The 27,725-nt window shown below is 36.2% G+C and overlaps 1 protein-coding gene across 2 annotated transcripts; it reads right to left on the bottom strand.

Moving 5' to 3' along the window:
* On the bottom strand, positions 1-27,725 carry SRPK1 (SRSF protein kinase 1). Of its 2 annotated transcripts, XM_034414705.2 has the most exons (16): positions 27,281-27,725; positions 26,762-26,822; positions 16,385-16,503; positions 14,362-14,470; positions 13,197-13,284; positions 12,530-12,617; positions 12,035-12,141; positions 10,228-10,393; positions 9,624-9,649; positions 8,284-8,497; positions 7,418-7,825; positions 6,594-6,694; positions 4,572-4,679; positions 4,009-4,078; positions 3,052-3,144; positions 1-380 (listed from the first exon to the last, which is right to left on the bottom strand). In XM_034414705.2, exons 1-16 carry the CDS (start codon positions 27,591-27,593, stop codon positions 196-198), a joined length of 2,256 nt encoding a protein of 751 aa, XP_034270596.2. In that variant the 5' UTR covers positions 27,594-27,725; the 3' UTR covers positions 1-195. The 2 variants fall into 2 exon arrangements, with proteins under 2 accessions (XP_034270596.2, XP_034270598.2); XM_034414707.3 differs by lacking the exons at positions 26,762-26,822; positions 27,281-27,725 and adding an exon at positions 19,250-19,549.

Here is a 27,725-nt window from a genome sequence, read left to right as displayed (position 1 = left end):
TCACATGAACAGTTAGATTTATCTAAAATCTAAAAAGCCTTCAAGGAGAAGTTTCACTCTGAAAATCAACAAGGAAAAAGTTGACCTGGAAGAAGGAAAAGGGACAGCTGGGACATCTAGGTGTGTGTGTGTTTGTGTGTGTTTATATATTTTATGCCGTAACCCAATGAGGGCCACCGTATCAGACTGGAGTGTTTAGGGGTTGAGCCAGGGATGCCTGAGACACTGTGTTGCTGTAGCTCTTTTTTCAGGATTCAGCTCCAGCATAGGTAGTAAGAAGTCTGTGAATGCAGCTGCATCATCTTGGGACCATTCATATTTTTCCACCAATACTTCAAAGAGACCCCATGGCTTTAATTTAGTAATGTGCTTCAGATCACCTGTGAACAATAATAGAAAGATTAATACAATATGTGCAGGAAGGCCAACCGAACAGTTCACGGAACTCAGTTAAAAGATGCATTTAAAAAAAGAAAAACATTTTTTTCTGCTTCAAAATTCATAATTTGCATTATGGAGGCAGGCAGAGCAGCACTGCATAACAGAATATGTTTTAAGCAATCTAGATTCCAAAGCATGGCTAAGAAATTTGGTATTCTAAGTTTTCTTCCTTATCTTCAAAGAGACCAAATAAAAATATAACCCAAAATAAAAGCTGATTCTTTTCAATATAGAAGAAACACGTGCAGAAACATATGAAATTGGACTTGCTGTTATACAGGATGTCATTACATTAGTGATATTATACACTTTTGGAACATTTAGTTTTCAGGTTCATTTGGCATAATTGCCAGCATAAGTTAGGAACACTTTTCTCTTCATCTCAAATTTTCTTATTTCAATAATAAACTCTGGTAAGGTTTCTGGCCAGGAAAAATATATCTATCAAATTCTATTAGCAGCTCTATTTCCAGGAATAAAAAATGCTGGTTTAAACCCTTCAGGGTGGAATAGGGCTATCTGTTTCATATACAGGTTGTCCTTGTCTTAAAATAGTTCATTTAGTGACTGTTCAAAAGTTACAATGGCACTGAAAAAGTCATTTCCAGTGACTGTTTTTCACACTTACGACCACTGCAGCATCCCCATGGTCACGTGATCAAAATTTGGACACTTGGCAACTGACTCATATTTATGACAGCTTATGATGGTTACAGTGTCCCAGAATCATGTGATCATCTTTTGCAACCTTTTGATAAGCAAAGTCAATGAGGAAGCCAGTTTCCCTTAACAACTGTGTATTTAACAACAACAACAATTTAACAACTGCAGTGATTGACTTAACAACTGTGACAAGAAAGGTTGTAAAATAGGCAAAATTCACTTAACTACTTAACAACAGAAATCTGGGGGTCAGTTGTGGTTGTAAGATGAGGACTACCTGAGTAAGAAGAGAGAAATAAAAGACCCTGACAATTATAGGAAGTTTAGCTTGCTATCTATCTTGGGAAAATTCAATAGTACAAATTACTTTTCTTTGTATTGGCTTTTCCTAGTGGTGCGAAAAAGAATTTGCACACCAAAGTGAGTCTTTGGGGCAGTGAACTCTCATTGCTTCAAGGCTCTTGTAGGCGTGCAAACACTTTCCCCCTGGAGACTGGAACCTTCTGGGTGCCCTGATCTCGCGCAAATCACTCAGTTTCTAAGTGCTCCATAGGTGCTCAAACACTTTTCAACGGGACGGAGACCTGACAGAGCCTGGAAACTTTGTCTGCCTGCAAATGGGGTGCTTGGAAACAGAGCGATTCATGTGAGATCAGGGCACCCAGAAGGTTCCAGTCTCCGGAAGAAAAGTGTTTGCATGACAACAAAAAGTTTGAAGCAACGCAAGTTCGCTGCCCCAAAGTCTCACTTTGGCATGCAAACACTTTTCTATGGCAAGACCGGAAGCCTTTGGAGGAGATTCACCAAGGCTGCCTCCCGCTCCAGAACTGGCAGGCAGCTTCGGTAAGTCAGAGAAGCAGAGCAGGACGTGCTTGTTCTGCTCTCCCTCTGCTCCTGGAGAGGAGACAACTTGCTAGATCTTCAAAAAGTAAATGACTTCCCACAAGCAGGCTGGTGTGGCAGGATGGGAGGGGGAGCAATTACATGAGGTATCTGTGGATCGGAGGCAGCCTTGGGTGCTCTGAACCTGTTCCATCATTAGCCTCCCCCCCATGGCCTTCTCCACTAGCCCCCCCTCCTGGCCTTCTCCCCTTATGGCCTTCTCCACGAGATACGTCATGTGCAATTGACCCACGCATTTGGTTAGCGAATGCATAGGCGAAAGGAGGGAGGGATCACGTCAAGTTACGTGATTCACTCCTATGAATCCTCGGGTTACGAATGTAATTGACAGGCTCCATTACATTCGTAACTCGAGGACTACCTGTAACAACAACCCAACTGCAGGTGATTTTTAAGATTTTTTTTTTAAATGTTCCAAATTGTGTTTGAAACTGTTATTCTCCTGGAAACAGACAATGCACTTTTAAAACAAAAACCTTGTTAATTGCTATTAAGTTCTAAATACATGTTTTTAAACTACATAAAATCCCAAATGATTCTTTTGCAAATTCATGGTTTAAACAGTTGACCAAAGAGATGTTCAGATTGGCATTGATCCTGATTATTTGTATTCCAGGTTTAGATCTCAGGATTTTATTGTGTTAAGCAAAAATTATGGAGTTATTAAGTACAAGAATTAATAGAAAAGCCAAAGTTCCATGTTCATCTGTGACGTTTGGAATAAATTACAAATTTATTACACTTCTCAGCTCCCTATGTATCTTAGTTGTTTACATTAAGTAAATACAGAATATTCTTTTATCAATAATTTTATTTAGCAATAAAATAATAATAAAAAATCATCTAATATCAAATTTTATACTATATTTAGTACTTTGTTATTTGGGGCCTCTGGCCGTAAATAAAACTAGACAGACAGACAGAAGCAGGCTAGAAACAATTTTCATTGCACTTTGAAGTTCAATGTTCTTGAAATGTCTCAGAAACACAGTACAACTTTACAACAAACTTTACAAAAAGTAATGAAATTATTTTCCCACTTGCCTTTTTTGGTGAAAAACTCCTTGGAATATTTTCCAGCTACAATGAGCTTACGAGGTATTTTTCCCAGAAGTTCTATAATCAATGCAATATGATCTGTGCTTCCAGGGAGAAAATAAGGAAGAGACTATAAGAATTAGAATCAACTCATACTGACTTTATTGTGAACTTGGGACTAGATGTATAGTTTTTAGAAATTCTATGGATGAAAGAATGTAGCAAAAAGATCTACCTCCATTTTTCTGGGATATCCTAATGTGCAGAAATCTCATAAACACGGCTTTCCTGAGGACTGAGAGAGATATTGCTCTGGATTGCTTAACAGTTTGTTTTTTTAGTAGTTGTGAGTCATTTTAATAAGTAAAACATAAATTATGATTCCCAGTTAAATATCCTTCTGCTAGAATAACTCAATGTCCTTGTGTGGTTTGACTTTGACTGATGAAATTTCTACTGCATGGCCTTCAAATTTAGCAGCAAAAACTTTTAAGCAATATACAATGATCAATAAATTTAAATCAATTGAAATCCTGGGTCTGAACCCATTTAATTGTGTCCTGAAATGTAGTTTAAGGCATTTTTGTAAACTTGATGTCTATGAACCTCTGAATTTGTCTCTTTGTGGTTCATGTCATTTTGCATGGCTCTATTTTATAATTTTGTCCCAATTACTCTGCAATGTAAAACAAACTTCGCAAAATGCTTATGGAAATATATGTGTCAAATTTGTGTCCTTAATATAGATACAAATATAGCTGAGATCATTATTGCAAAAACAGAAATTGATTCTGCTATCCATGCTTCTAATTTAATGTTAGAAACTTTAATATTCTCCATGAAAAAAATATAGGAGAATCTAAGATTGACTTTCTTTTTTAAAAAAAATCCCAACATATTTCTCTGCTGATTTTCTTACAATCCAGGTTCTGCTACTTAACACAGTTCTGGCATAGCTCTCACCTTCATCCCGAGAGTAATCTTCACCAGAGTGAGGCTCAAACAAATAGTCACCTGTAGCCAGTTCAAAGGCCTGAAGATGAAAATGACAGATAATTTTCAGAAAACCTTTTTGTAACTGTTCTAAGTGCTAAAGCATAATTCTAATTATTCTGTAATGCATAATGACTCTGTAATTTAGATGTGTCTTAGACGTGCTTTGCAACATACTTCAGATTCTCACAAATTTGATTTAAGGCAGTGTCTCTTGCTTACTCTTTTGTTAACTAGGAAAATTACTAACTGGATTTCAGACTTATTAGTGGTTTTGAATGTTAGATCTGAGTACTTCTCAGTTTTAAAGTTAAAATTTTTAAAATCATTTTCATTAAATGAAGTGGTCTGTTAAAAAAAGCATTTAAAGTAATCCAAATATTGCTTTTCAACACATCAGATTTCACGGTGATATACAACATAAAATGATCCAACACTGTAGAAATTCAGTTTTTTATGAGTGGACTTACAGACTCCTACCAAATTGTGAATGAACATTGTACAACAGGTTTAGGTAGTACAACCAAGCTTACCATGCAGGCAGTGCTCCAAACATCAGCTGGAGTGCTATATCCTGCTCCAATCAGTACTTCCAAAGCTCTATATTGCCTTGTCTGAATGTCCTCCGTAAAATGCTTATGCTGTAGAAGAAGAAATGTGTTACAACTTGAAGCAAAGGAAGTTTTTCTATGATTGGTAAGAAGCGTATCTCTAATTTCTAGTTTTTAAAATTTAAGAAGGAAGTTAGGATGATCTGACTCACTTGTAATGTAAACCCTAGAGGGAGCACTAAGATTCTGATTCTGATACACATCTGGGAAAGCCTTGTTCTGTATATTTATAGACCAGTTTTATACCTTTTTAACAAAACTAAATCCCACAAAGTTCACTGATGACATCATAGTATTACTAGCAATGTAGCCAGGGAGAAAGATGATAAAGAATTACCCGTTTTTTATTCTGTTTGTTTTCTCTCATAAATGTATTTCATTCTATCTACTATAGCTTCCATTAAGATGCTGTTTTAATCATTTACCCAAACTGTGTCCTTCTCTTTTAAAATAAATTGCAACTACTTAACATTACAATTTTAAAAGCAGAACAGTTTGAAGTTATTTGTTTTTTTTAAAAAAGCCACACACTAGAGACAGCAAGCAACCAGTGTCCTCTTCCATCATTTTTCAAGGACTAGAAACACAGCTAGAGATGCTAAAGCAGGCCATCCCACTGCTATGTCTTAAACTAGTATTTTTTCAAAACGAAATATGCTATTATTGCTTTCTGATGTCTTGAAATCCTTTCATGAACACTGAATCTGACTAACCATCCCTAGAATCCGAATCTGCAGAATAAAAGGAAGTTAGAAAAGCAATACAAACAATGGGATCGAAATTCCCCATCCTCATTCTATAAAAACATAATCTTCTCAAAGATCAGTGGAATTTCTATGACTAAATTAGATTATTAAAAAATGATTCAATGCAGAAAATGTGCTGAGATGGCATAAACCATGAATCTTGGGATGCATGCTCTGTTCATTAACAGTCAAGAGCAGCTTTCTCGTATACCTTGATGAAGGTGGGCTGCATGGATCAAGACCATGGGAACTGTGGGGCAAGGTTGGGGAAGGCTATCTTATATAAATATTCATACATTTAATTATTAGTTTTTTAATATATTTTACACATGTAATCTTACAGATGCTATAACATTACATATCTTTCCTAAATTAAATGATTGGATATAACATTTTTGTATGTTTTACATGTGAAGTATAACGAAAAACAAGTAACAGAATCAAGTCCAATTTGCCTTTTCTTGTAAGGGCATACATCATGCAAACATTTAACATATTAATTAACTGGCTTAAAAAAAAAATCTCAGGATGCTTTCATATGAATGGCTTTCAGCATTATCCGTGAAAGGGAAAATGGAAGATACTACATCTTTTCTTCCTTCATCTGTGTAGGAAAACTGAATAGTTTCACACAGATAATAAGCAGAATATTGCCTCATACAAATCCAGAAATGATGCAGGATAGCTATACAACAACTGCCTTCAGAAAAGCCATACCTTTATTTATTTTCAGTTCTGAGTAAAAAGTTAATATTCTTCGGTCTAAATATAGACCAAAATAAAAAGGGGGGAATGATCTTCCACCTATGCTATCCATGGAACTAATACCTCTTTGCTTTATAGCAGCCAGAATAAGCTGGTTGCTAGCAGAGATCAGATACTTTTTCCAAATTGAGGGCACTGATGCTGGAATTCGCATTTCTGGATTGAAATTTGGAGTCATTTTAAAGTACAAATTTAGGGTGAAATTCTAACAGTTCTGCTTACATCCTGCCCAATAAAATCAAGTCTTTTGAACATTTGAATGAGAAAAAACTGTTCTTTCCAAGGGAACAAAGAACAATTTAAGAGCTATGAATAATTTAAGTTTGCATTTGTAGAAATATGTTAATATATTTTAAATGATAACTATGTTCATTCCAGCAAACTGCAAAATTAGCAATGTTGGCATTCAGTAGGGAAAGGAAAGTAAACTTACCACCCAGCAAGCATTTCCTAGATCAGCTATCTTCACTTTGAGTTTATCTGCATTCCCAGGTTCAAGTGGATTAAGGAGGAAACTTCCAGCAGCAGCTTTTTCTAGACTCAGCATAAACATTAGTTAGCTCAACCATTATCTATCTATCTATCTATCTATCTATCTATCTATCTATCTATCTATCTATCTATCTATCTATCTATCTATCTATCTATCTATCTATCCATCCATCCATCCATCCATCCATTCATCCACCCATCCATCCAATTTCTACATTGCCCATCTTATTTAAGTGACTCTGGGCAGTTTACAATAAAAAATGCAGTTTGGAGATTCTTTTGTCAAAAGAACTTTGGAACATCTTTCATAAAATCCATGCCAATGAGATGGTTTAGAAATTATAATAAACAGTGGTTTAGCTATAAACCATAGTGGGAATCAAGCTTGCTTAGGTGATCTCCTTGAGACATAGAATCCCTTTCCATTTTTGATTAACTATAGATTTTGTTAAATTCAATAAAGTGTAATTAAACTTAAAGACGATTTATTCAAAACATTTCAAACTGAAATTATGGATTATAAATAGTCTAATTTTAAAAATATTAATGTTGTATAAGATCCTTATAAGATTAATCTCATGGCAAGTGCTTAGAAAAATCTATATAACTATGAAATATTAGGATTTTTTTGTATTAAATGTATATGCCACCCATCTCATACTTTGAGGCAATTCTGAGCAGCTTATTGTTACATATTTTTTTTAAAAAGAATATTCTCCTTGAAAATAAACAATTTATTTCTGACAAAGAATCAATGTGCTGTACCTTTACTGTTTTCAGAAGACCCGTTATTTTCATTCTCATCTTCTGAAGGAATTTCTGACCTGATGCTTTCTTGTAATTGGATGATCTGCTGTGCATTTAAATACTGTTCCTCACATGTGGATTCCTGACAAACCATTGAATCCAGAACCTCTGAAATTAAGGGTACAGGAAGCTGTGATATTGCTTCCTGTATTAGGTTCTCTGAACCACCATTGCTTTGGTTATAAGCACTGCTCTCTTCTTCCTGCTCTTGAGACGGGCCAGTGAAATCATTGGCATTATGAACGTCATCCTCGAGTTTCACAGACACTTGATTGATGGATTTCGAGAAGGTAGACATTTGCACCAATCCATTGCAATTGATTTCTGTTACACATTTTTCAATTCCCTCCATTAAGCTACTTTGCTCTGAAAAAAAGAGAAAAAGCAGAAACTATGTTTATGGGTCTAGGAAAGAACAAACACAAAAGGAATCACAATGTACCCTGATAAGGGGCAACTGGAAATACAGGCCAGTCAACCATTTTTTTAAAAAAATAATTATCACTGCTGCTGATATCCCATTTTTTCCCCAAAAATGGTGTAAATAACACTTCCTCTCATCATTTTTCTCCATCACCATCCTCTGAGATAGTTTGGGCCCAGAGATAACGATGGTACTTAGGTTTAAACATCTATTATACATGTTAGGAAAATTTATTTTAGCCAATTAAAATTTGTATCAGTCCAAATGTCTTGAAACTTTTATCAATTCAAATCTCTATTTTTAAGACCTGCTCAGCTTCAAAAGAATGCATAATTACACCAAAGAATGCAGGATTAGAGTAACAAGTTGATCCAAAACATTTTTTTCTAGAGATCAATACCTGTCTTTGCTGACAGCCCCTCATCTGGGGAGCTCTCTTTTAAAATTAGCTCAACTGGCCTATCCCCTTCTTGTTGTTCTTCAGACTCAGTTTGCAGAGGATTCGTTTCCTTCTCCATCTCTTCAATTTCTTGTATTCGCTTCTCCAACAGTTCAGCTTGTCGTTTCTGCTTTTTTTTCAATTTCTTTTTCTTATTTTTGGACATTTTGTCAGCCTAAGAGATAAATGCAAATCAGCTAACTTTTATGGGTCTACTGTTTACTGCAGTAATAATTTAGTAGGCGTTTTTCCAAACTCATATAAATAACAAAAGTGAAATTCCTTACCAATCATTAAAGAGAGATACTACATATACTGAAAACTAGTAATGGCTAGTAAGAAATATCACTGGGTTCAACAGTGATGGAAGTTCAACAGATGGAAGCTGATATTCAACTTCCATCTAAACAGCCATCATTTGGATTGTAAAGTTCAACTTTATTTCAGTCTCTCTCCTGTTCTCATAATTTCATTGGCTATTAAGTATACTATAGCAAAGATGCTACATGGAAACCAGCGACAGCTGGTTTACTTATAGGTGATTTAATGCAGAGATCCCCAAACGTTTTGGCTTTATGGAGTGGCAGGAAGGGAGAGGGGATGATTTGGTGCGAGCAGCAGACATGCGCACCCACCACTCATGCAAATGGAGCATGCACACACATGCTTGCTCACTGCTTGGACAAGTGAGGATGTGTACACAAATGCTCACTCTCTGCTTGCATGAGTGAGTGCGCACGTAGGTGCACTGACCTGCTCCCTCCGTAGCCCAATTCTGAAAGGCTCAAGGCTCGGTAGTTGGAGATCTCTGGTTTAATGCCACCATTTCAAGTATTAACAGTTTTCAATAAAAGTTGAAAATTACAAAACTGTTAAATTGTATCACTATTTCTTTGTTTGTGCCAATTCTCCCTAATGCTTTACCGTCTTCTATATGCCAATTATTACATAAAGAACCATCATTTGTTCATGAAGTAAAAATGTTATAGGGCTGTGCAAATTTTTGAAGGAACATTTCCTTTCCATGAGGATTTAAGTGAAATGCTCTAAAAGAAGCAATGTGGCCTCATTGCTTTAAAGAACTCTGGCTTTAATAAGTGACAGCACAAAAAGAGCTTTGTGACAAGAAAAAGTGTTTCATTAAAATGAAATCCATTACCTCTTTGCTTTTAGAAAGATGCATGGCCCAAATCTTTTAACTCTTAAAATCTAAAATCCCAGCCACAGCTAATGATAACCAAATTATTTCCCACTCTGTAATGTATCATCTAAATATAAAAAGCAGAAATAATCAAACTTACTGGTTTGGGCTGTGGTGCAGTACTCACTGTGAAGTAAAGCAAAAGCACCATTAGCATGTTTCGATCCTAGGAGCAATGATGCAGTACAAGTTGTACAATACACAAATCTTTATTAAGCAAAATATTATTTCTGTTAAGATGCCAGCAGCATAGAATGTGCATTTATGTATTCACATTAAAATGTAACTTTTAGGCTCCATTAGGGTCATACTTCAAAGACTAGCTATAGTGCCATTAAAAAAAAAAGTTTTAAATGAAACCAGTGTCATATTTGCATTTAACTACCTAAAATTATTAATGAAGTTTAAAAATCTAATATTTTACATTTACAACAATTTTCTTCCTGAGCTTTTTTTATAAAACATATTCATTTTATAAACAAACTGAAATATTCAATATTATTTATTTCAAGAATTTATATCTCATTCTTCAGTTTGGGTTATTAATAGAACAAATTAGATCACCAAAAAGAAGTTAACACTTGCCCTCCATCTTCCCATTGGAAAAACCAAGCCAAAAAAGAATTGAGAAGATTAATGAGAATAGTTGAGATTGTCATGAAAATGAACCAAAGTTGAAGTGTAAACAATCGGAAAGCACAAACCTGCAGAGCCAGAAGGCGGAGGGGCTCCAGATCTTTGCCACTCTGTAGCTTCTGCAGCTAGTTTACGGACATACTGGTCATTAACACACAGCAAAATGTTTTCTGGTTTAATATCAGTATGGATAATCCGACATTTAGAATGCAAATAATCCAGACCTTGCAAGACCTGTAAAACACAAAAGATAAAAGAAATCAAGTACTCAGGTTGCATACAACATAGTACATTTAATGGAATACTAAAGAGACAGAATTTAATCGAGATAATCTCCTTTGAATCAAGCTTAATTTCTAGTTGATTTCATGTACATAGCTATTCAATTTGAGGAAAACAGTACAGAAATAATTTCCCCCTTGCCTTCCTCCTATATACTTTTAAACACATCTGTTCCAAAAGCACACTTATACTGTATCTGACCTCCTTTTTGCAACATTTCTCAATACTTTTTGCTTTTCACTTCCTATTAACTCACATTATTCTTACAGAAGAGATGGCATGCTAACAGATAGCTCAGATCTCAATGCTGCATGTCAGAATATTGCAGTGGTGTCTGTGGTTTGTCCTAGTGAGATATTCCATTTCCCCCTGATTTTTTCTACATAAAGCTACTTACAGTAGCAATGGTCCTGCAGCCCTGCTTTGCTTCTTCTTTGCAAAAAAGGAACAATTTCACAGTGAGATAAAATTATAGCTTAGAAGTACCCTTTGACACTTTGGTTGGGTCCCATTAAGTTTCCTGTCCACTTTACTTCTATATTTTTAAACTGCAATTTATATGTAGCTCAATTCGAAGAAGTCTGAAAGCAGCTAACAAAGAATGCAGGAATTAAATTTATTTATTTAACAAAATGCATATGGCTGCCCAACTCACTCTCAGTAATTCCGGGCAGCTTTCAAAGATAAAACAAAAAAAACATAACAACCCAAACAACTAACACCAACCCTCCGTCCAAAACAGGGATAAGAACAATAATTGCCTACTCTAAGCAGATGATTAGTCTTACAAAGCCTCCCGAGGTTTTCCATAATAGCCAAGTTTGAGCAGCTTTTCTCAGTGACAACAACAGTTAATGCTGACCTCAGTCCAAAGGTGAGAGGTAGAGACAGAAGAGACACAATCCTGTTGTCCCTGATAATAACAATCCATCAGAAATGGAATCTGAATGGTGCCCTCCTTACTAGATTTTATTGGATGGGAAGGTATCTTTGAAAGAAAACAATCCTGCAGGTATATTCAGGTTCCAAGCAACATAAGGCTCTAAAGCTAAAAACTAGCATCCTAAATTGTGCATTTAGAAGCCAAATGCCAACCAGTGCAGCTTTAGCAGTAGTGAGTACTTCAGTAAATTGAGAGATACCCTTAACTACTCCAGTCGCTGTTTCTGGGATCCCCCCCACACACTTTGTGGCTGCTTTCTCTGGACTCCCTGAACTCGTGCTATACTACAAGAACCCCAACTCTGTATAGCCTTGTTGGGCCTCCCCCAATACCCCATGACATCCCCACACTATTTAACCGGGACTCCCTGTGCTTCCTGCTTAACAATGGACTTGTTTTGGGATTACAATAACAACTGAGAATGCCTGGGTTCCATCACTAATTGATGAGGCCATGTGATGTCATGCTTTACAACCGCATTGCTTAGCAATGGCAATGCCAATCCCAAATGCCATTGTAACTAGAGGACTATCTATATCTCACCCATTCAAGAGCATGTTTTGCTAATAAACCCTGAAGATGAAAGTATTTTTAATAAATTTTAAAAGCAAAATTAGTACTGAAATATATCAGAGAGATATGAAACTTACCTGAAGGATGATTTGTTTTACACAAAGTAGTGGAAGCCCCTGATAATTTGATTTGATGATCCATTTCAGAAGATGATGCCCTAAAACTTCAAATACCATACAAATATCTGAGATGAGTCAAGGGTGAATTTCTAGACTATACAGCAGATTAGAACCACGTGGGATGAAATTATTAGTTTTTTAAGCTTCCAATTCAAAAATAAACCTCTTTCCACTATAATCTGAAAGGAATTTGACTTTTTCCCCAGTTTAAAAAAGCTATATATTTTCTTTTTTAAAAAATGTACCCTGGCTTCTAACAAGCATGTCGGCATAGTTGGATAAGCTTCGGATGTAAGTACTAATAATTCTGCTGTTATATACCACAGGAAAGTCAAAGCCCCATAAATTGTAATGGCTGAACAATGGACAGAAATGAGTGTTACAATACATTAAAAGCTATGTAAATTTATTGTTTGAACCCATGCTTTGTGATCTGTTCTATTAAAAGGATACGGGAACCATTAATTCCTGAGATTTTGAAGTCATCTAAAAGCTGAACTACTCTGTCTCGATTTGGATCATCTGGGTCAGTGTTGCGGACCTGTATAAAGGAGAGAAAAAAAATCAAATGACAGAAGAAAATGATTACAGGAAGATCCCTCCAAACCTCCTAAGAATTTTTCCAGTTCCTCAAATGTACTCAAATGCATCATCATTTCTGATTGTCTTAAGATAGCTGCATTCTCACTTAGCACTTTTTTTTCTTAACATGCCAGCTTTTTTTTAAAAAAAGCATATAGCCAAATTATCTGGTCTTAGACAATAATTTATATTCCATCTCATGAAATTGCATTTCCCATTTTTAATCCCTTTATAAAATTCTCCTAAAAACATACTATTAGAGAATGTTAATGACATCTGCAGATGATGACATGAGCAGTATATCAAAATTCCCCACTCTCAAGGATCATTTTAACTAAATCCAACCCTATTTTAAGCACACAAAAACTAAAATTTCTCTTATTTCCTACATCTGAAAGGAAACAGGACATGCAAGGTTAGCAAGCTGTGACAAACAGTGCTTTTTGAAAAATAGATCTGAAAGAACTACCAACCACCTCCTGTTTTAAAAATTATAATTTTTAAGCTATATTGTAATAATTTACTTCTGTATACTCACCGATTTCAGCAATTTAATTTCATCCAAAGCTGTTTCTGTGTAATGTTCAGCACTCTTTACAACTTTCATTGCCACAAACCTCTTCCCCCTAATGGACACAAAGTTTAATTTCAAATTGTTCTTAGGAACCACATAATGCTGATAGATAAAAATATGAGAGCTCAGAACTATGTCCTATGGGTGATGAATATGTGCAGAGGGCGGTTGGAGAGACCTTACTCTAGATCAACGACTCCCAACCTTTTGGGCATCAGGGACCGGTTCTGTGGAGAGAGGTTTTTCTGCAGACTGGAGGGGGTTTGGTTTTGTATGCTTCCTGCATCCGTGAATGGGGCTTGTTGTGGCCCGGCAGCGGCCTGCGCGGATTGTGGCTGATCCCGACGAAGAGGAGGCTGATGTGGTGTCGCGCAAGCAGCCTGCACAGCCAGCATTTGTGTCGGATAGCAAGGAGGCTGAAGAGGTTGTGGTGCCAGAGGCAGAGACTCAGCCAGAACCTTCAGAGGTTCCTTCAAGTGGAGAGAGCGAAGTGGAGGAGCCTCTCCTCAATGCTCGAGCACACAGGGCTGCCAAAAGGCAGGAGTGGCTACTCAGGAGGAGGAGGTCTACTCGAGAGTAGGGTTTGAGCATAATTGGCCATTCCCTTAGCCTATTTAAATCACACACAGCTAGTGCTTTCTTGCTGGAAACAACTCGTATTTTATTATCAGAATATTTTGGTTTATCATATCTTGTTTTCTGGGCTGGTTGCCAACCTTCGCCGGTCTTGTTTATTCTTGCTACTTAATAAATTTGATAAGGACCATTGGTGTGTGTCAATATCCTCGGAAATCCGGAGCTGGGGCAGAACAGGGCTTCATTTCTTTGTGCAGCCCAGTTTCTGGCATGCCATGGATTGGTGCCAATCCACGGACCGGGTGTTGGGGACCCCTGCTCTAGATCATTCTTGAGCTAAGTATCATCCCCAAGGACTATGAAACACAACCATGAACAAATGATAAAAAAAATGGGATGAAACATGAATCCTGACAAAATACAGGATTCTGTTTATAAAAAACAGTAGGAATCCTCTGGATTTCAAAATAATAGGATAAAGAAAAAAATGCTGTTTATCTATAATAGTTGTTGAACAATTAACAGAAACTTCAACCAAAGAACAAAGACTTACTGGATGTCCCATGATAACCACACTGTTGAAAAATGTCCCCATCCCAGTTTTCGGATTACATGGTATCTTCCATTGAACAGATCTCCTATTTTTACTAGATGATAGCCACCTACAAAATGTATAATGAATTATTAAATTAACAGTTAAATTGAGGTTATGTTGTAACTTTAACATAAAAAAGTTAAATTTATTTGCATAACTTTATACAGACTCAAATGCAGACAACTCAGAAAATTTTACAATATAAAAACCAATAAATCAAGCTAAATTAATACAATATGCAATACTGCATTTTAGTAAATCATCATATATATCTGAAAGCACTCCTGGGTATGATGAAGTGGGTGGCAGGCCTGGCCTTCAGTGCCATAGTAGTTTTGCATTCACTGGTGAGCGACTGAGATTGGGAAGGACAGTTGGGGGCAATTGCAGTGCCCATGCAGTGAATCAAAAGGGCAGGTGGATTGCTAAGCATCCAAATTTTCATACATGACCGCGGGGGGCACTGCAATGGCCATAACGTCAACTACCGGTCATGTCCCTTTGTTCAGCACCATCGTTAATTTTAAATGGTTGCTGAACAAATGAATGTTAAGCAAGAACTACCTGTATTTTGTTGAGAGATACTAAAATACTGGATTCATGCAACCAGAATTACCATTAACAGGTGTTCCATAATTAATAGATTTTAGAAATTCTTTTTCACTGAAGAGGAAGAAATGCATTTCAGTGGAAATTTTTTTTAATCTTTGCTATATATCACACAAGTGTTTTTTATATTAGTAGTATTAAATATATTTACATCGTAATTTGAACACAAAGAATTCTACCATTTTTACAATATTTTTTTCTAACTGTATGCCTTTTTTCTATGAGGTGACTGAGATTCCCATGAATCCTTCTGCCTTTCCCACTAACTAGAAGGCAAATCAAGAAACACTAGGCACGTAGGCATTTACTTATATCAAACATTTAAAGGCTATTGACTTTTTTTTTTTCATTTTCTGGGCTACTGAACCATTTCTTTAACTGTGTTTTACTTCTAAAATATTCATGTTTATTAAACTATTTTAAAATTATTTTTTCCCTTTTCTAGTACCTTACAGTATACTTTTAATGAAAGCTTTATGACATGGCTCTGAAACTTTAGACTTTAGTGGCAATATGATTTCCTAATTTACTTCTAATATTAATTTCTGTAACCCTTCTGTGAATAAAAGTAATTATTCATTGGGATATCTTCTGACAGTAACTGAATTTTAAATGTGCAAGAAGCTGGAGCCCTTTTTGCCTGGAGAAATTTGATAGTGCAATTTCCTAGGCCTGTTGTTTTCACCAGGTAGACCTGGAATAAATTCTCACTGCAAGCCAGCTTTGCATACACAAAGCACTGTGCACTGAGTCAGACTCCACTCAAGCATTCCTTCAAAGTGTGTCCAAACAAACTAGTTTTCACCCTGACCAAGCAGAGAGTAAAGTCTGGGTCTTGTTGCCCATCAAAGGGCAATAGCAGCTCCTTCTGCAATTTGTGAACCATTTAAATATTTATTTATTTAAATTTAATTTATTTCTATTCCACCTTTATTTTTATAAATCACTTAAGGCAGTGAGCATACCTAACTCCTTCCTGCTCTTATTTTCTACATAACAACAACCCTGTGAGGTGAGTTGGGCTAAGAGTGAGTGACTAACTCAAAATTACCTAGCTGACTTTCATGCCTAAGGTATATCAGGTATATAAAATATACCTGAAACAACCATATTCCTTCATCTTGAAGTTATTATATTAAATTATTTAGTTTAACAAAGACATATTTTAGGATATAACTGCTCTTATTCTAAACAGTTCTAAATATTTTAAGCCATGATTTCATCTCAATAAATGGATCCTTGTTTTCCTTTAAAAGTAAATTCATAATGTGGTTTATGCAAAGGTTTCATCAAGTCATAATATTAGCCTAGTGTTATTGGCCTAAAACAAACATGCTGAAAATGTAGAAAATGTAGAATTGTAATTTCATACCTTTGCAATAATCATTGGGATCTTCTTGCTCATCATCATCTGACCCCAGTATTTCTTCTTCTTGTTCAGGAAGGTCATTCTCTGCATGGGCAGTAGGGCCACGATGTTGAGTTTCAGGCCTAAGATACAGCATAAATGTTTAAGTTGTAAGTTTATAAGGAGAGGAATAAAGAATAAGTAAGGACTAAAATGCTGTTTAAAGATAAGGCTAGATATATAAAAAATAATAAATCATTTTTTTAAAAAAAAGTCAGATCTCATGTTATTGTCTATAGTAAACTACATTTATGATTCAAAATATTGTGCAGTAATTTTGCAGAGAACGCAAACCTTTTCAGACCCACCCATTTCTGAAAAGAAGCCTTTTGGTATCATTCCCAGTTGGTTTCCCTAAAATTGGGCTTACTTTAAAGATTCTCTGTGTACTAGAAAAGATTTTAATTGAAGGCATAGTGCAGATATACACTAGATATCACTTATCTAGTGATAGGCAAATAGAGGTTTGTTTGTTGTTTTAAATTATTTTGTCACACCTAATTCCAGAATGACCTTGAGCGGTTCACAATTTAAAACAGAATTTAGATACAATAACATAAATTTTAAAAAACACACAGAGTGAGAGAAATACCACAATGATAGTCCAGACAAAAACATCAACAATGAAACAATCAACAAAAATTCAATCACTCCTAACAAAGGAGTGTCACATGCATCCCCACCTCAAGGTCTGAGAAAACAACTAGGTCTTTAAGGCCTTCCTGAACACCTCCAGAATGAGAGCTGTCCAGATCTTGGGAGGGCGGGGAGGGGGAGGGGAATGACTCAGAGATTCATAAACGAATCTGTTCTAAGCTTTTTTCCAGTTTTGTATCAAGGGTCACTACCATTAACATAGGTGCTCACTGGTATTTTTACGAGAAATGGATGGCTTCAACCAGAATGAAAACCTAATTTTACCATAGATTGGCATCAATTCTAGAACATGCTCTTGGCTGGGCATAGCTGTAAAAAGACAGTGTGTAGAAGCCCTAATGACTTTCAAAATTGCCATAAAGCCATTACATATAAAGTTCTACGATGTCTACCACTTTGAGAATGCATCAGAAAGGAAGACTGGCAATATCTAATGAATATATGATGAATATTATTCTTAAATAAATTAAGACGACATATCAAAAAAAGAGTGCGTACCTGATTTGCCATTTAAATCTACATTATAAACTATTTATTTAGCCACAGTTTTATCACAATGTTTTTAATCAATTGATTTTCAAAAATGATATTTCTTAATTTCATTTTATATACTCTCAGCCCATAAAAAAGAGAATTTAGAGTAGTTTCAGACATTAAATAGTATTACCTAATTAAAGAATAGAAACAAGGAAAGCAAATTGATGAACACAATAGTTAACAAATACAAGTTAAGAAACTGCCTGAAGCATCTTGCTGAAAATATAGCTGGACTAAATATAAATATGCTGTCAAATAGCTTAAATCTATCATCACTGAATTATTATTTTATTTATTCTGACATTTTAATCTATTTTGGCTTATTGTTAAACTTGAGATGGTGAACATACCTAATATTCCCAGCTTCTATTTTCCCTCATGGCAACAACTAATAAGGTAGGTTGAGCTAAGAGAGTCTCACCCAGCCAGCTTTCATGCCTAAGGGAGGTCTGGAACTAAGTCTCCTGGTAAGTACCTTAACTCCACACCAAACTGGCTCCCAGTATCAATCTCAGCATCAATATTTAAATTAGTGATACTTAAAGAGCTGCAAATTACATCAATGTTACATTATCAACAAATACAACTGTACTTTATATAGTTCTTATATTTACAAGGTTCTATCTAAAGGTCACTGAGGGAAATTCTACTTTGGGGAGCAAATTCCTATGCTTGCAAGTACCAATTCAGAAGAAAAATAGCATTCAAGAGGGAGTGTCAACTACAGAAATCAGACAGTGAAGTATGGTTTCAGAATGTGGTTTTGTCATTCATCCGGTGTATCTTTTTCATGCAATTCTCTAAGTTATAGTATTTATGAATTACATCATTAATTTTTATGCTTCTCAGAATTACTAGAATTAATAATTAATAATTCCTAGACTAGGAATGCTGGCTCCAAATGCTTGCCGAGAAAGCCGCTTGCTGGTGGAATCAATATAAATGAAAAATTCTGGGACTCTGAATTATTTTCTATAAAATCTCCTTATACTAGTAGTCCTCGACTTATGACTGCAATGGAGCCCAACATTTCCACTGCTAAGCAAAAGAGCTGTTAAGTGAATTGTGCCCCATTTAATGACCTTTCTGCCACAGTTAAGCAAATCACCGCAGTTATTAAAGTGAATTATGTGGTTATTAAGTGAATCTGGCTTCCCCCATTGACTTTGCTTGTCAGAAGCCAGGTGAGGTTACAGGTGGTAATCACGTGACCCCAGCATAGTGTAACAGTCATAAATACATGCCAGTTATCATGTGCCCGGATTTTGATCTCATGACATGGGGATGGCGTCAAGGTCATAACTGTGAAAAACAATCATAAGTCACTTTTTTCAGTGCGACTGAAACTTCGAAAGGTCACTAAACAAGAACTACCTGTAGTGGCTTTGGTTCATTTCAGTTACCTTACTGCAGATTAGGCCTGCAAATTCAAACACTGATCTGAAGTCATTCAAGTCACAAAGGCAACCCAATTTGCTGCTCCAAAGCAAACAGTACAATTTGTGTGACCTGATATCATTACAGGCTTATGCTGAAGTAGAAATCTCCTGTAAGCCTTTTTCTACAGGGCTGGGTGAGACTTTTTCAAACCAAGCAACTTTGGGATTGCCTGCAGTCTTCCTAACATTACCCTACCTAGAAGATCTCCAGCACATATCTTCAGTGATGCACACTGAATACTTTGGCCAGTGTGGCAGAATTATCTTCTCAAATGCATTGCCTGAAGGGCTTCCTGGATGGGCATGAAAAAGACTCTTCTCATAAGGCTTTTCTCAACAGGACTCCCCAAAGGCTTTTGGCCCCATTTCATTATTGGTCATCTTCCAATGGAAAAGGCCAGAGGCATGAAGGGATGCATCCTTTCATACCATTGAGCTTGCAACTGATGAGTAGCTGGGAGAATCCATGAACACAATTCTGGAGTATTCTCATCTGCTGACAAAGATCAGAAAAATGCCAACAATGCAAAAAGATGTATGCTGATGGACTGTCTTAAACATATATCAGCTATCAAATAGTTGGGAAAGCCCAGGAACATACAATAAACTCTTCCATATTCTTCCCTCTCTCATTCACTGGCAGTGATTAGAAGGCAAGGGATGCAAAAGAGAAGACATCTCATGAGATGGGCAGCTGTATAAATTTGATTAATAAATAATTATATAAATAAAAGGATGCACGTCATTAGACTTCCTTGATAGCTTATTAGGAGAAAAGCTTTTATGGTACCATTGGCCAATCTCAACATGGCCAAATAGCTCTAGCAAGTAACTCAAGGAGATTCCAGCCAAAGGGGACTCAGCACATGCTGTAGTGATTCAGTTGCTCAGCATATAATCTTTGAATTCCCCAGTTGTACTCATAGTACAACTACATATCCGAGGAGGCCCCTTAGGTGGTGCTGTAGGAAAAGGATCCTCTCAACCTTTTTCCAGAGTACAATCTCTAAAAGATGGGAGGTGCTCTGGAGTTAGTATAGTCAGTTTCATCTTGAAAGTGAAATATTAGAGTTACTTCTTATATAGACAATGAAAAACAGCATAATAGCAAAACTGACATTGCCAAAACGGATGAAAATCAGGCCTCCCATACGAAGAGGGGACCAGATAGTCCATTATATAAGAACAGAACAAAATATGATTACACAAGTTAAATACTGTTTCTCTATATAAAGCTTAGTCTTAAAGCTGTCATTAGAATTCTTGGAATATGATTTAACCTTACTTCAGTACAGAATTATTTATAAAGATCTCATGGTTTCTTGTGAGCTTGCCTCACAGATTACAGCCCTGCCTGTTGAATGAACTCTCTTGTGAGGGAACCATTGTTGCTTTGTTCAAAACTTCACTGGGAAGCTTCATTCAAATCTTTATTGGAAAGAAATGAAGCTTCTTACATCCCTACTGCAGGTACCTTTATGAATCACAGCCTTGAAGAAACTGAATGGAATTCCAGATATGCAACTACTTATTTGGAAGCTCCTCCAATAGCAGCATTTATTGTGACCAAATGGTAATAAAGATTAATAAAATACACTCATTTCTTGCATAGAAAAATATCTAGAAATATAAAAGCTTAAAATAATGAAATATTTAGAACTATAAATTTATACCTACTGTATGTAGCTATTTTTGTAAAAAAAAAACTCTGGAATATCCAATTCTATATCCATTTATGATTTGGTAAAAAAAATATTCTTTCCCTATAAGTAATATCTAGATACATTAGAACAATGAATAAGCTTTCTTTTATGAACATTCCTCTCTGTTACCTCCAGTGGTTGCAGATTTATTCAAATCTCCTATATAAGGAAAAATAATAAATCTACATAGTAGAAGTAACAGAAATTGAACCCACAGATATAAACACAAAATCAAATAATAAACTATGTAGTTTAATAGGAAATTTGACAGCTAAGAGCAATATATAGAAAAGGATAATTAGTAATTCTGGAATCCAGAGATCAAACAACTAAATAAGATTTGTATCCAACTAAAAGCTACACCCATTAGCAAAGCTTTTCTATTAATTATGCGATAAATACTGTAAAATTGAATCGTTAAGGCACATTGAACAATACTTCAATCAATTAATGATTATTTAGCTGCTGTGGCTTTTGCTAAATCTCAGTAATAATGTTTCAGTCAGAATGCTGTCTGATATTCTACAATCATTTATTTCTTCAACATGCACAACTTTCCTGTAGCAAGGAAGTTACTAGAAAGTCTCCATAAAGCATTTGGCTGCCTTTGTTCTTCATCTAAAGGAAACTAAAGAATCATATCATCTTTGCCTTTAAACATGTTACACTTTTAAAATGACAATTATTGTCAGAGAATATAACATAAGTCTGAACATATTCAGAGACCTATCCTATTTGTTATTCACAAAGAGTGTATACTTTTACAATTAATTCTTAACAATGTTCACTGTGATCTTTGTAACTCTTCCTGCCACTATCTTTAAAAATGCATCCAAATTTACTATTGCTATAGGCCAGGAATATAAATCTACATACACTCTGTAAAATCAAATAATACTGTTAAAAGATTTATTTTAAACAGAGTATAAATCAAAGACAGAATAATCTGCAGATAATTTTGCAACTATTACAAATCAAATTAAAAGCTGATTTACAAGTGGAGACAAAGATATTACAATAATTCCAAAGATTTCATCTCAAGTACTATATTTCTGAAAAATTGATTCTTGAAATCACATTCTCCCATGAGTAAGAAAATGGAGGTGGGGGGAGCTTACCTGCATGAAGCACGTACACCCATTGATGAAGGTATCTCTGAAGATGAATCAACAATTTTCAAAAGAGCCATAAAATCCAAATAGTACACTAGTCCTGGATGCATAAATTGTGAATAGGGTGCTGGCCGTCCCTGAATACAGCAAAGCTTTGTGCAGAAGGAAGAAAAAGCAGACTATGCCTCCACCACCTAGCTGCAGATGTACAACACTGCATTGCAGGTAAATGGCTTACAACATCACTGGGGAGGACTGATTTCAGATTTGCTTCCTGCAAAATTTAGCTACACTTTGGAATGACAAAATATTTATTGTATAACGATTGTTGTCTAGTTTTTATTAAAAAAATAAAATAAAGCTTTTAGTTTTTTGCTGAATAATTTACTTCCTTCAAAACTTTTAAAAAATCCAAAGTAGATAATCTGATTACAAGGGAGTTCTGATTACAATATCAGGGAAGGAGGGACATTTTAAAAATCCTAGTAAATGCTTTGTTATTTCTTGCAACTATCCTAGCTCTGCCTAGAATAGAAGATTTTTTCTGGAATGTTACTCAATTTATGTAAACTAAATATAATTTATGTAAACTTGGAAACTTATACTGAGAAATTAATAAGATTAATAGAAAGTGAAAATCAGTTCTGACCACAGAAAATGTTTATAGCACATAACTTCAGTGACATCCCAAATCACATGCAAGTCCCAAAACAGATCTGCTTGCTAAGAATTACAGTATACTTTGCAAGGGACCTGAACAAAAAAATTTATTGTCCCAAACTTAAATATTAATTTTTAATATTAACTAAATACTAATCAATAGCTTAATTATTTAAAGATTAAGATTAATTACAATTAAGCAGTGGAACAGCTTGCCTTCAGATGTGTATGCTCCATCACTGAATGTTTTCAAGAAAGATTGGACAATCATTTGGACAACCCCCCGTGCCTCATTTTTGCCCTCCATGGCCTCCTGTAGTACTCTGCCAGCCGAAAGTGGGTCACATGGCCCGTTTTTAAGCCATTTTCGGCGCAGTTTTGGGCCCATTTTTCAGCCATCTGGGGCCTGTTTTGGGCCCATTTTTTTGGCCAACAGAGTGCTGTAGGAGGCCATGGAGGGTGAAAATGAGGTGCGGGGGGCTGCAGACGGCCCGTTTTAGCTACCAGAGGCACTGCGGGCCAGTCCTTTGATAGTTCCGGGCCGGCCCTGTGTGCAGGATTTAAGTACCCCACGGGCCAGATGCAGCCCGCGGCGCAGCCTTGAGTTTGACACCCTGATCTACTATGTGTTGAAGTATCTATTTACCACTAATTCCTGGTAAACCAAACCAAATCAATACTGCTGAACGCACTCTAACTATACTATAGAATGGAACTGGAATCTGCTCAAACTACTTAGTTGTTCCCCAAGAATTAAAAGCCAAGAATGGTAACGGCATTGATCAATTTGCCAAAGTATATCATGTCTAGGTCTGAATACACACCACAAATACTCTGTCAATCTTTCTACTCCTTTCTAGTCCTCAACTTACAACCATTCATTTGGCAATCTTTCAAAGTCATGATGAGGCTGAAAAATGACTTCCTATCAACTGTCTATGGTGATTCTCAATCATCCAGGTCATAGTTGTCCCATAGGTGCTTTTTCAGGAGGTAATTGGACTTTCTTGTTTTTCTTTGAAAAGGTTTCACTTCTGATCCAAGAAGCTTCTTCATATATGACTGGATGGTTCTCTGATCCTTCCATTCCCCACCATCCAGCCAGAGATGAAGAAGCTTCTTGGATCAAGATTTTACAGCTGAGCCTTGTTTAATGACCACTCCGCGATAGATTGAACTTGAGAGATATTTTGTACTTTAATACTGATAATTAGATTAGAAAGAAATGTATAAGGGATTCCATGTAATCCTGTACATGTATGCATGTACATACTTGCATCAAATGTGTGACCTTCTTTCCAGAAAATAAACTCTCCACAAGAATTTGTCCTTATCAAATATCACGCACAATACTACAATTTACTGATGATCATTTGCTCAAATATGAGCAAGGCCTAATTCCACAGAAGGGAATTTTCCAAAGTTAGTTCTTTTTTCTTTTAGAAGACATAAATAGCAAAAATATGTGTGGGCAGGCAGAGCAATTCTGTGGTTTATTAGCTATTTGAAAATATTAAAATATTTTAAATATTTCTATCAAATTAATCACTATGTTTCAAGTATCTTTCAGAGATCCTGTCTATTTTTACATAATAAAACACTGCACAAAGTAATTTCACAATTATTGCTTAAAACAAATTCTCATAGTGTAAACTTGTTTCTGCTACAGAGAAGCTTATCTGTAAACTTTACAGAACAATCCTTTTAAAGAATTAACACATTTTAAAAACTGAATATTTAAAAAAGCCACAAAATGAATAAAAAACCCCACGCATACATTAGGGTCAAAATACATTCAATATTTTAAGAGATTTTAAAAAGAAAAATTCCAACAAGTGATTTCTGACAACTTCATGGAGGCTGACAATCTCATGTCCAAGTTTTTAAAACATAAAAGCAGTTTTGTCACCGTCTTGTGTTTTCTTTTTTTTCCTTTTCTAGCATAGACTTCTGGTATTCCTTGATAGTCTTCCATCCAAGTAGTAATCAGGTCCAAGTCTGCTTAACTAAAACCCTGATATATTTATTCCTTTTGATAAACTCTTCTGAATAAACAAATAAAAATGACCTGGAACTACTTTGTTGATGCGTATTAATGATTTATAGCTTTTCACACAAAACCAAGCAACATTTTACTAATGCTCAGAGACTGATTGTAATTTCTATTTCTACAAATTACCATGTGCATCCTAAAGGTGGATTAAATGTTGTAAACCAAAAAAACTATTTTAAAGTTCCAACCACAGAACAAACAAATTACTATAGCTTTGCCCCAGAACTTTTGAATATGTCCAAGTTGCATGATTCATTCTTCTGTTTAAATTCTTCTAAATCACAGAAACTTGGAGAAAGCATTAACCAAATTCATCCCTGCTAGCAATTGCCTGGATTAGTTAAATCCAGGCAATCGTACAGGAGTATGACAGTAAAGAAAAATAAAAATAAAAACAAAGATAAAAAGTAACATTGCTGCATGTCCAACAGACACATTTAGTGCTGCAATTGAATTTCTTTCTGTGAAGAGTTCATTGATTATAACATGGTGTTATCACTACACTATGCACTTACTTTTCATGCAGGCTGTCAAATGCAAAACTATATACTGTTATGATTCTGTAGTTTCAGAATGTCAAATGTCAGAATTATGTTTCATACACATGCAATTGGAAACAGCTTCAAACCAACAGCTGAAAAAGTGCATCTTTGCTTTTGTTGTTTGTGAACTGCAGTAAGGAGACCTCATTGCTATTGCTTCTTTGCAGAGCTCATTTAAGAAGATAAATGTGCAGGGTACAGGTCCAGGGTATTTTATATTCTACATTAACATTATATGAGTGTGTGTGTATATACACACACACCTTAATGGAACTTAGATGCAAGAATCTGTCCATATCTAATCACCATTTCCCATATCCCTGATATATGATAATTTCAAATGCCTAATGACTCATTCCAATTTCATGTACATAGATATATTGCTTTGATGGATATCTTTTCACCTTATTAGTGCAGTAAATTAAAGGTTTACTCTGTTCATAAGCTTCTAATAACTGTTCTATATGGCTTAGGGCTGAAGCACATTCAGGATTGTCTACTTCAAACAGTATTAGCCTAACCAAGAAAAACTGTAGTTTTCCATTATCATGAAATCAAAACAACCCAGGAAGTTTTCTCTGTTATCGAACCCATGATGTGAGATTCAGAGGTTAGACTTGTACTGACCTTAGTGGTTTTCTGGAAGCAAATTAAAAAGGAGCTCTTGTGCATGGTTTTTTAAGTAGTTAGGACAGAGCTTGAAGGGTTATTTACATGTCATTCTGATAGCCAATTGATGACACATTTTAATGGTTGCATTTATTACAGTATTATTTGGACCATTGAATTTTATTCATTGTGGTCATCAAGAGTCACACGATGGTAACTTCCTTAAAAATAAAAATCCAGTTAGTAAATAAATTAGTGTGCAATAGGCTTACAACATTTGCCAGTGTGTACATTACAGCCTTAAAAATGTTCTACAGGGTATTAAATCATAGACAGATAATTGAATTTATTTAAATTTAATTGAGCTCCTCAGCATACAAGTAATAATTTTCTGCTATTCAATAGTAAGTCTAACTGAAATCTATCGGAAGTTTTAGAAGGTGGGAACTGAAGGCAAGGTATAAATCAACACTGTTAAAATGTGGAATTCCTGCTTTGCCCATGGCTATAAAATGAAGCTTTAGAATTAAACTGAACTACGGTATTTAAGTTGCATAAAGTAAAGCCTTTAGCTAAACAATAAGCAAAAAGAAGGGGGGGGGGGGAATGGTGCAAATCCAGAAGGAACTTTAGATATTTCAAATCTTTCAGAGTCAGCAGGTAGGGTTTTCCCATAAAACGCTTAAATGGCTATTATGACCCAAATAATAACCACGAAAATTAAAGTACAGTAGCAGAATACCTAGGGCTGGGGAGAACATATAATGTAAGTCTGGCTCTATGTTTTATATGTGATTCAAATATCCTATTTCTATGATTAATTATATTAAACTTACTTTAGAAAAATTAATAAATGTATTAATAGAGATTAAACACATACTTTTAATACACATGGTTCCATAAGGACAGGCTGGTATGAATACTGGGTTACACAGAAATGTTTACTAGACCTTTCTCCCTTTATTTCAGTTCAGAATATACAACTTTCAACAATTACCTTCATTTGAAACCCAATGGGGGAACACTTACTTTCTCTGGGCCTTTTCTTTCTTGGCTTTGGTCCGTTTCTTTCGGGCTTGCAATGCTAAAACTGAAAAGAGATGGGGAAGCAGAAGAAAGCTGAATCAAAATCGGGTACAGAAAGTTTAATTTTTAGCATCCTCTCTGGTTTACAAATCCTTTAATAGAGGCACCATTTATGTTCGATTTCAATGATATAATATGCCCCCTTCAGATTATTTTTTCTTCCTTAAGAACGTAACCTAAGTGGAGACAAAGCATCATACTCTCCACCTCGTACGCACAAAGGGGAGAGCTAAGCAGACGCTTAGGTACATCACTGTCAACATACCTGAAAAATGCAACAGGCATCTATTATTAAGTATACTGAAAAGAACCCAGAAGCCAGACCATTTAGATCAGAGCAGCAAGTTGAATTCAGATTAAAGGAGGACCAAGAAGAGCAACCCCTTCCTGAGGCGAATTAAGCAAGGGGGGGGAGGGGGGGAGGGAAAAACCGGAGCAAAAAAAAAAGCCCAACGCGCTCACCTTTCCGTTCCATGGCGGCCAGCGACGGCAGCCCCGCTGAGCTCCCGCGCGTGCGCTCTAAAGATGTTCCTTGCGCCTGCGCCTGGCGTGGGCGGGCCGGCCGGCGCGTGCGTACGGCCGGTATCTTCGCGCGCCGTTGTGCGCGCCACCAAATTTCTTCGGCGCCGCTGCTGTCACTTCCTTCCGAGCTGGGACTACTAAGGAAAGCCACGCCCCCCGGCTCTTCCAAGCGCGTACGGCACCGCCCCCTCCTCCTCTGCATGGGAGGGCGAAGCCGCGCGTTAGGCTCCTCGGCCGCCTCCCCCTGTCCCATGTGCGGAGCGCATGCGCTTCCCCCCTCCGCAGCCCGCTGTTTTCCCTTTCGGTTTTCGCCGGATTTGGCGGGGTCAGAGAGCGGGGCAAGGGTTAAAAACTCCGCCTGGCGTGCGGTAGCGAGGTGCCGTCG

Source organism: Pantherophis guttatus, chromosome 3, assembly GCF_059756535.1.
Source record: "Pantherophis guttatus breed Tessera chromosome 3, ASM5975653v1, whole genome shotgun sequence".
In the NCBI taxonomy this organism is placed as follows: Eukaryota; Metazoa; Chordata; class Lepidosauria; order Squamata; family Colubridae; genus Pantherophis; species Pantherophis guttatus.
This window is presented reverse-complemented; position numbering and strand designations above follow the sequence as displayed.

Bases quoted from the DNA above. Each gene is read 5' to 3' on its own strand.
- SRPK1 (XM_034414705.2), bottom strand. From the start codon at position 27,593: ATGGGACAGGGGGAGGCGGCCGAGGAGCCTAACGCGCGGCTTCGCCCT. The intron at 10,394-12,034 runs GTAAGTTTCATA...TGTGTTTTACAG, and splicing joins TAAAACAAATCATCCTTCAG to GTCTTGCAAGGTCTGGATTA. The intron at 7,826-8,283 runs GTATTGATCTCT...TCTTTTTTTCAG, and splicing joins GGGGCTGTCAGCAAAGACAG to AGCAAAGTAGCTTAATGGAG.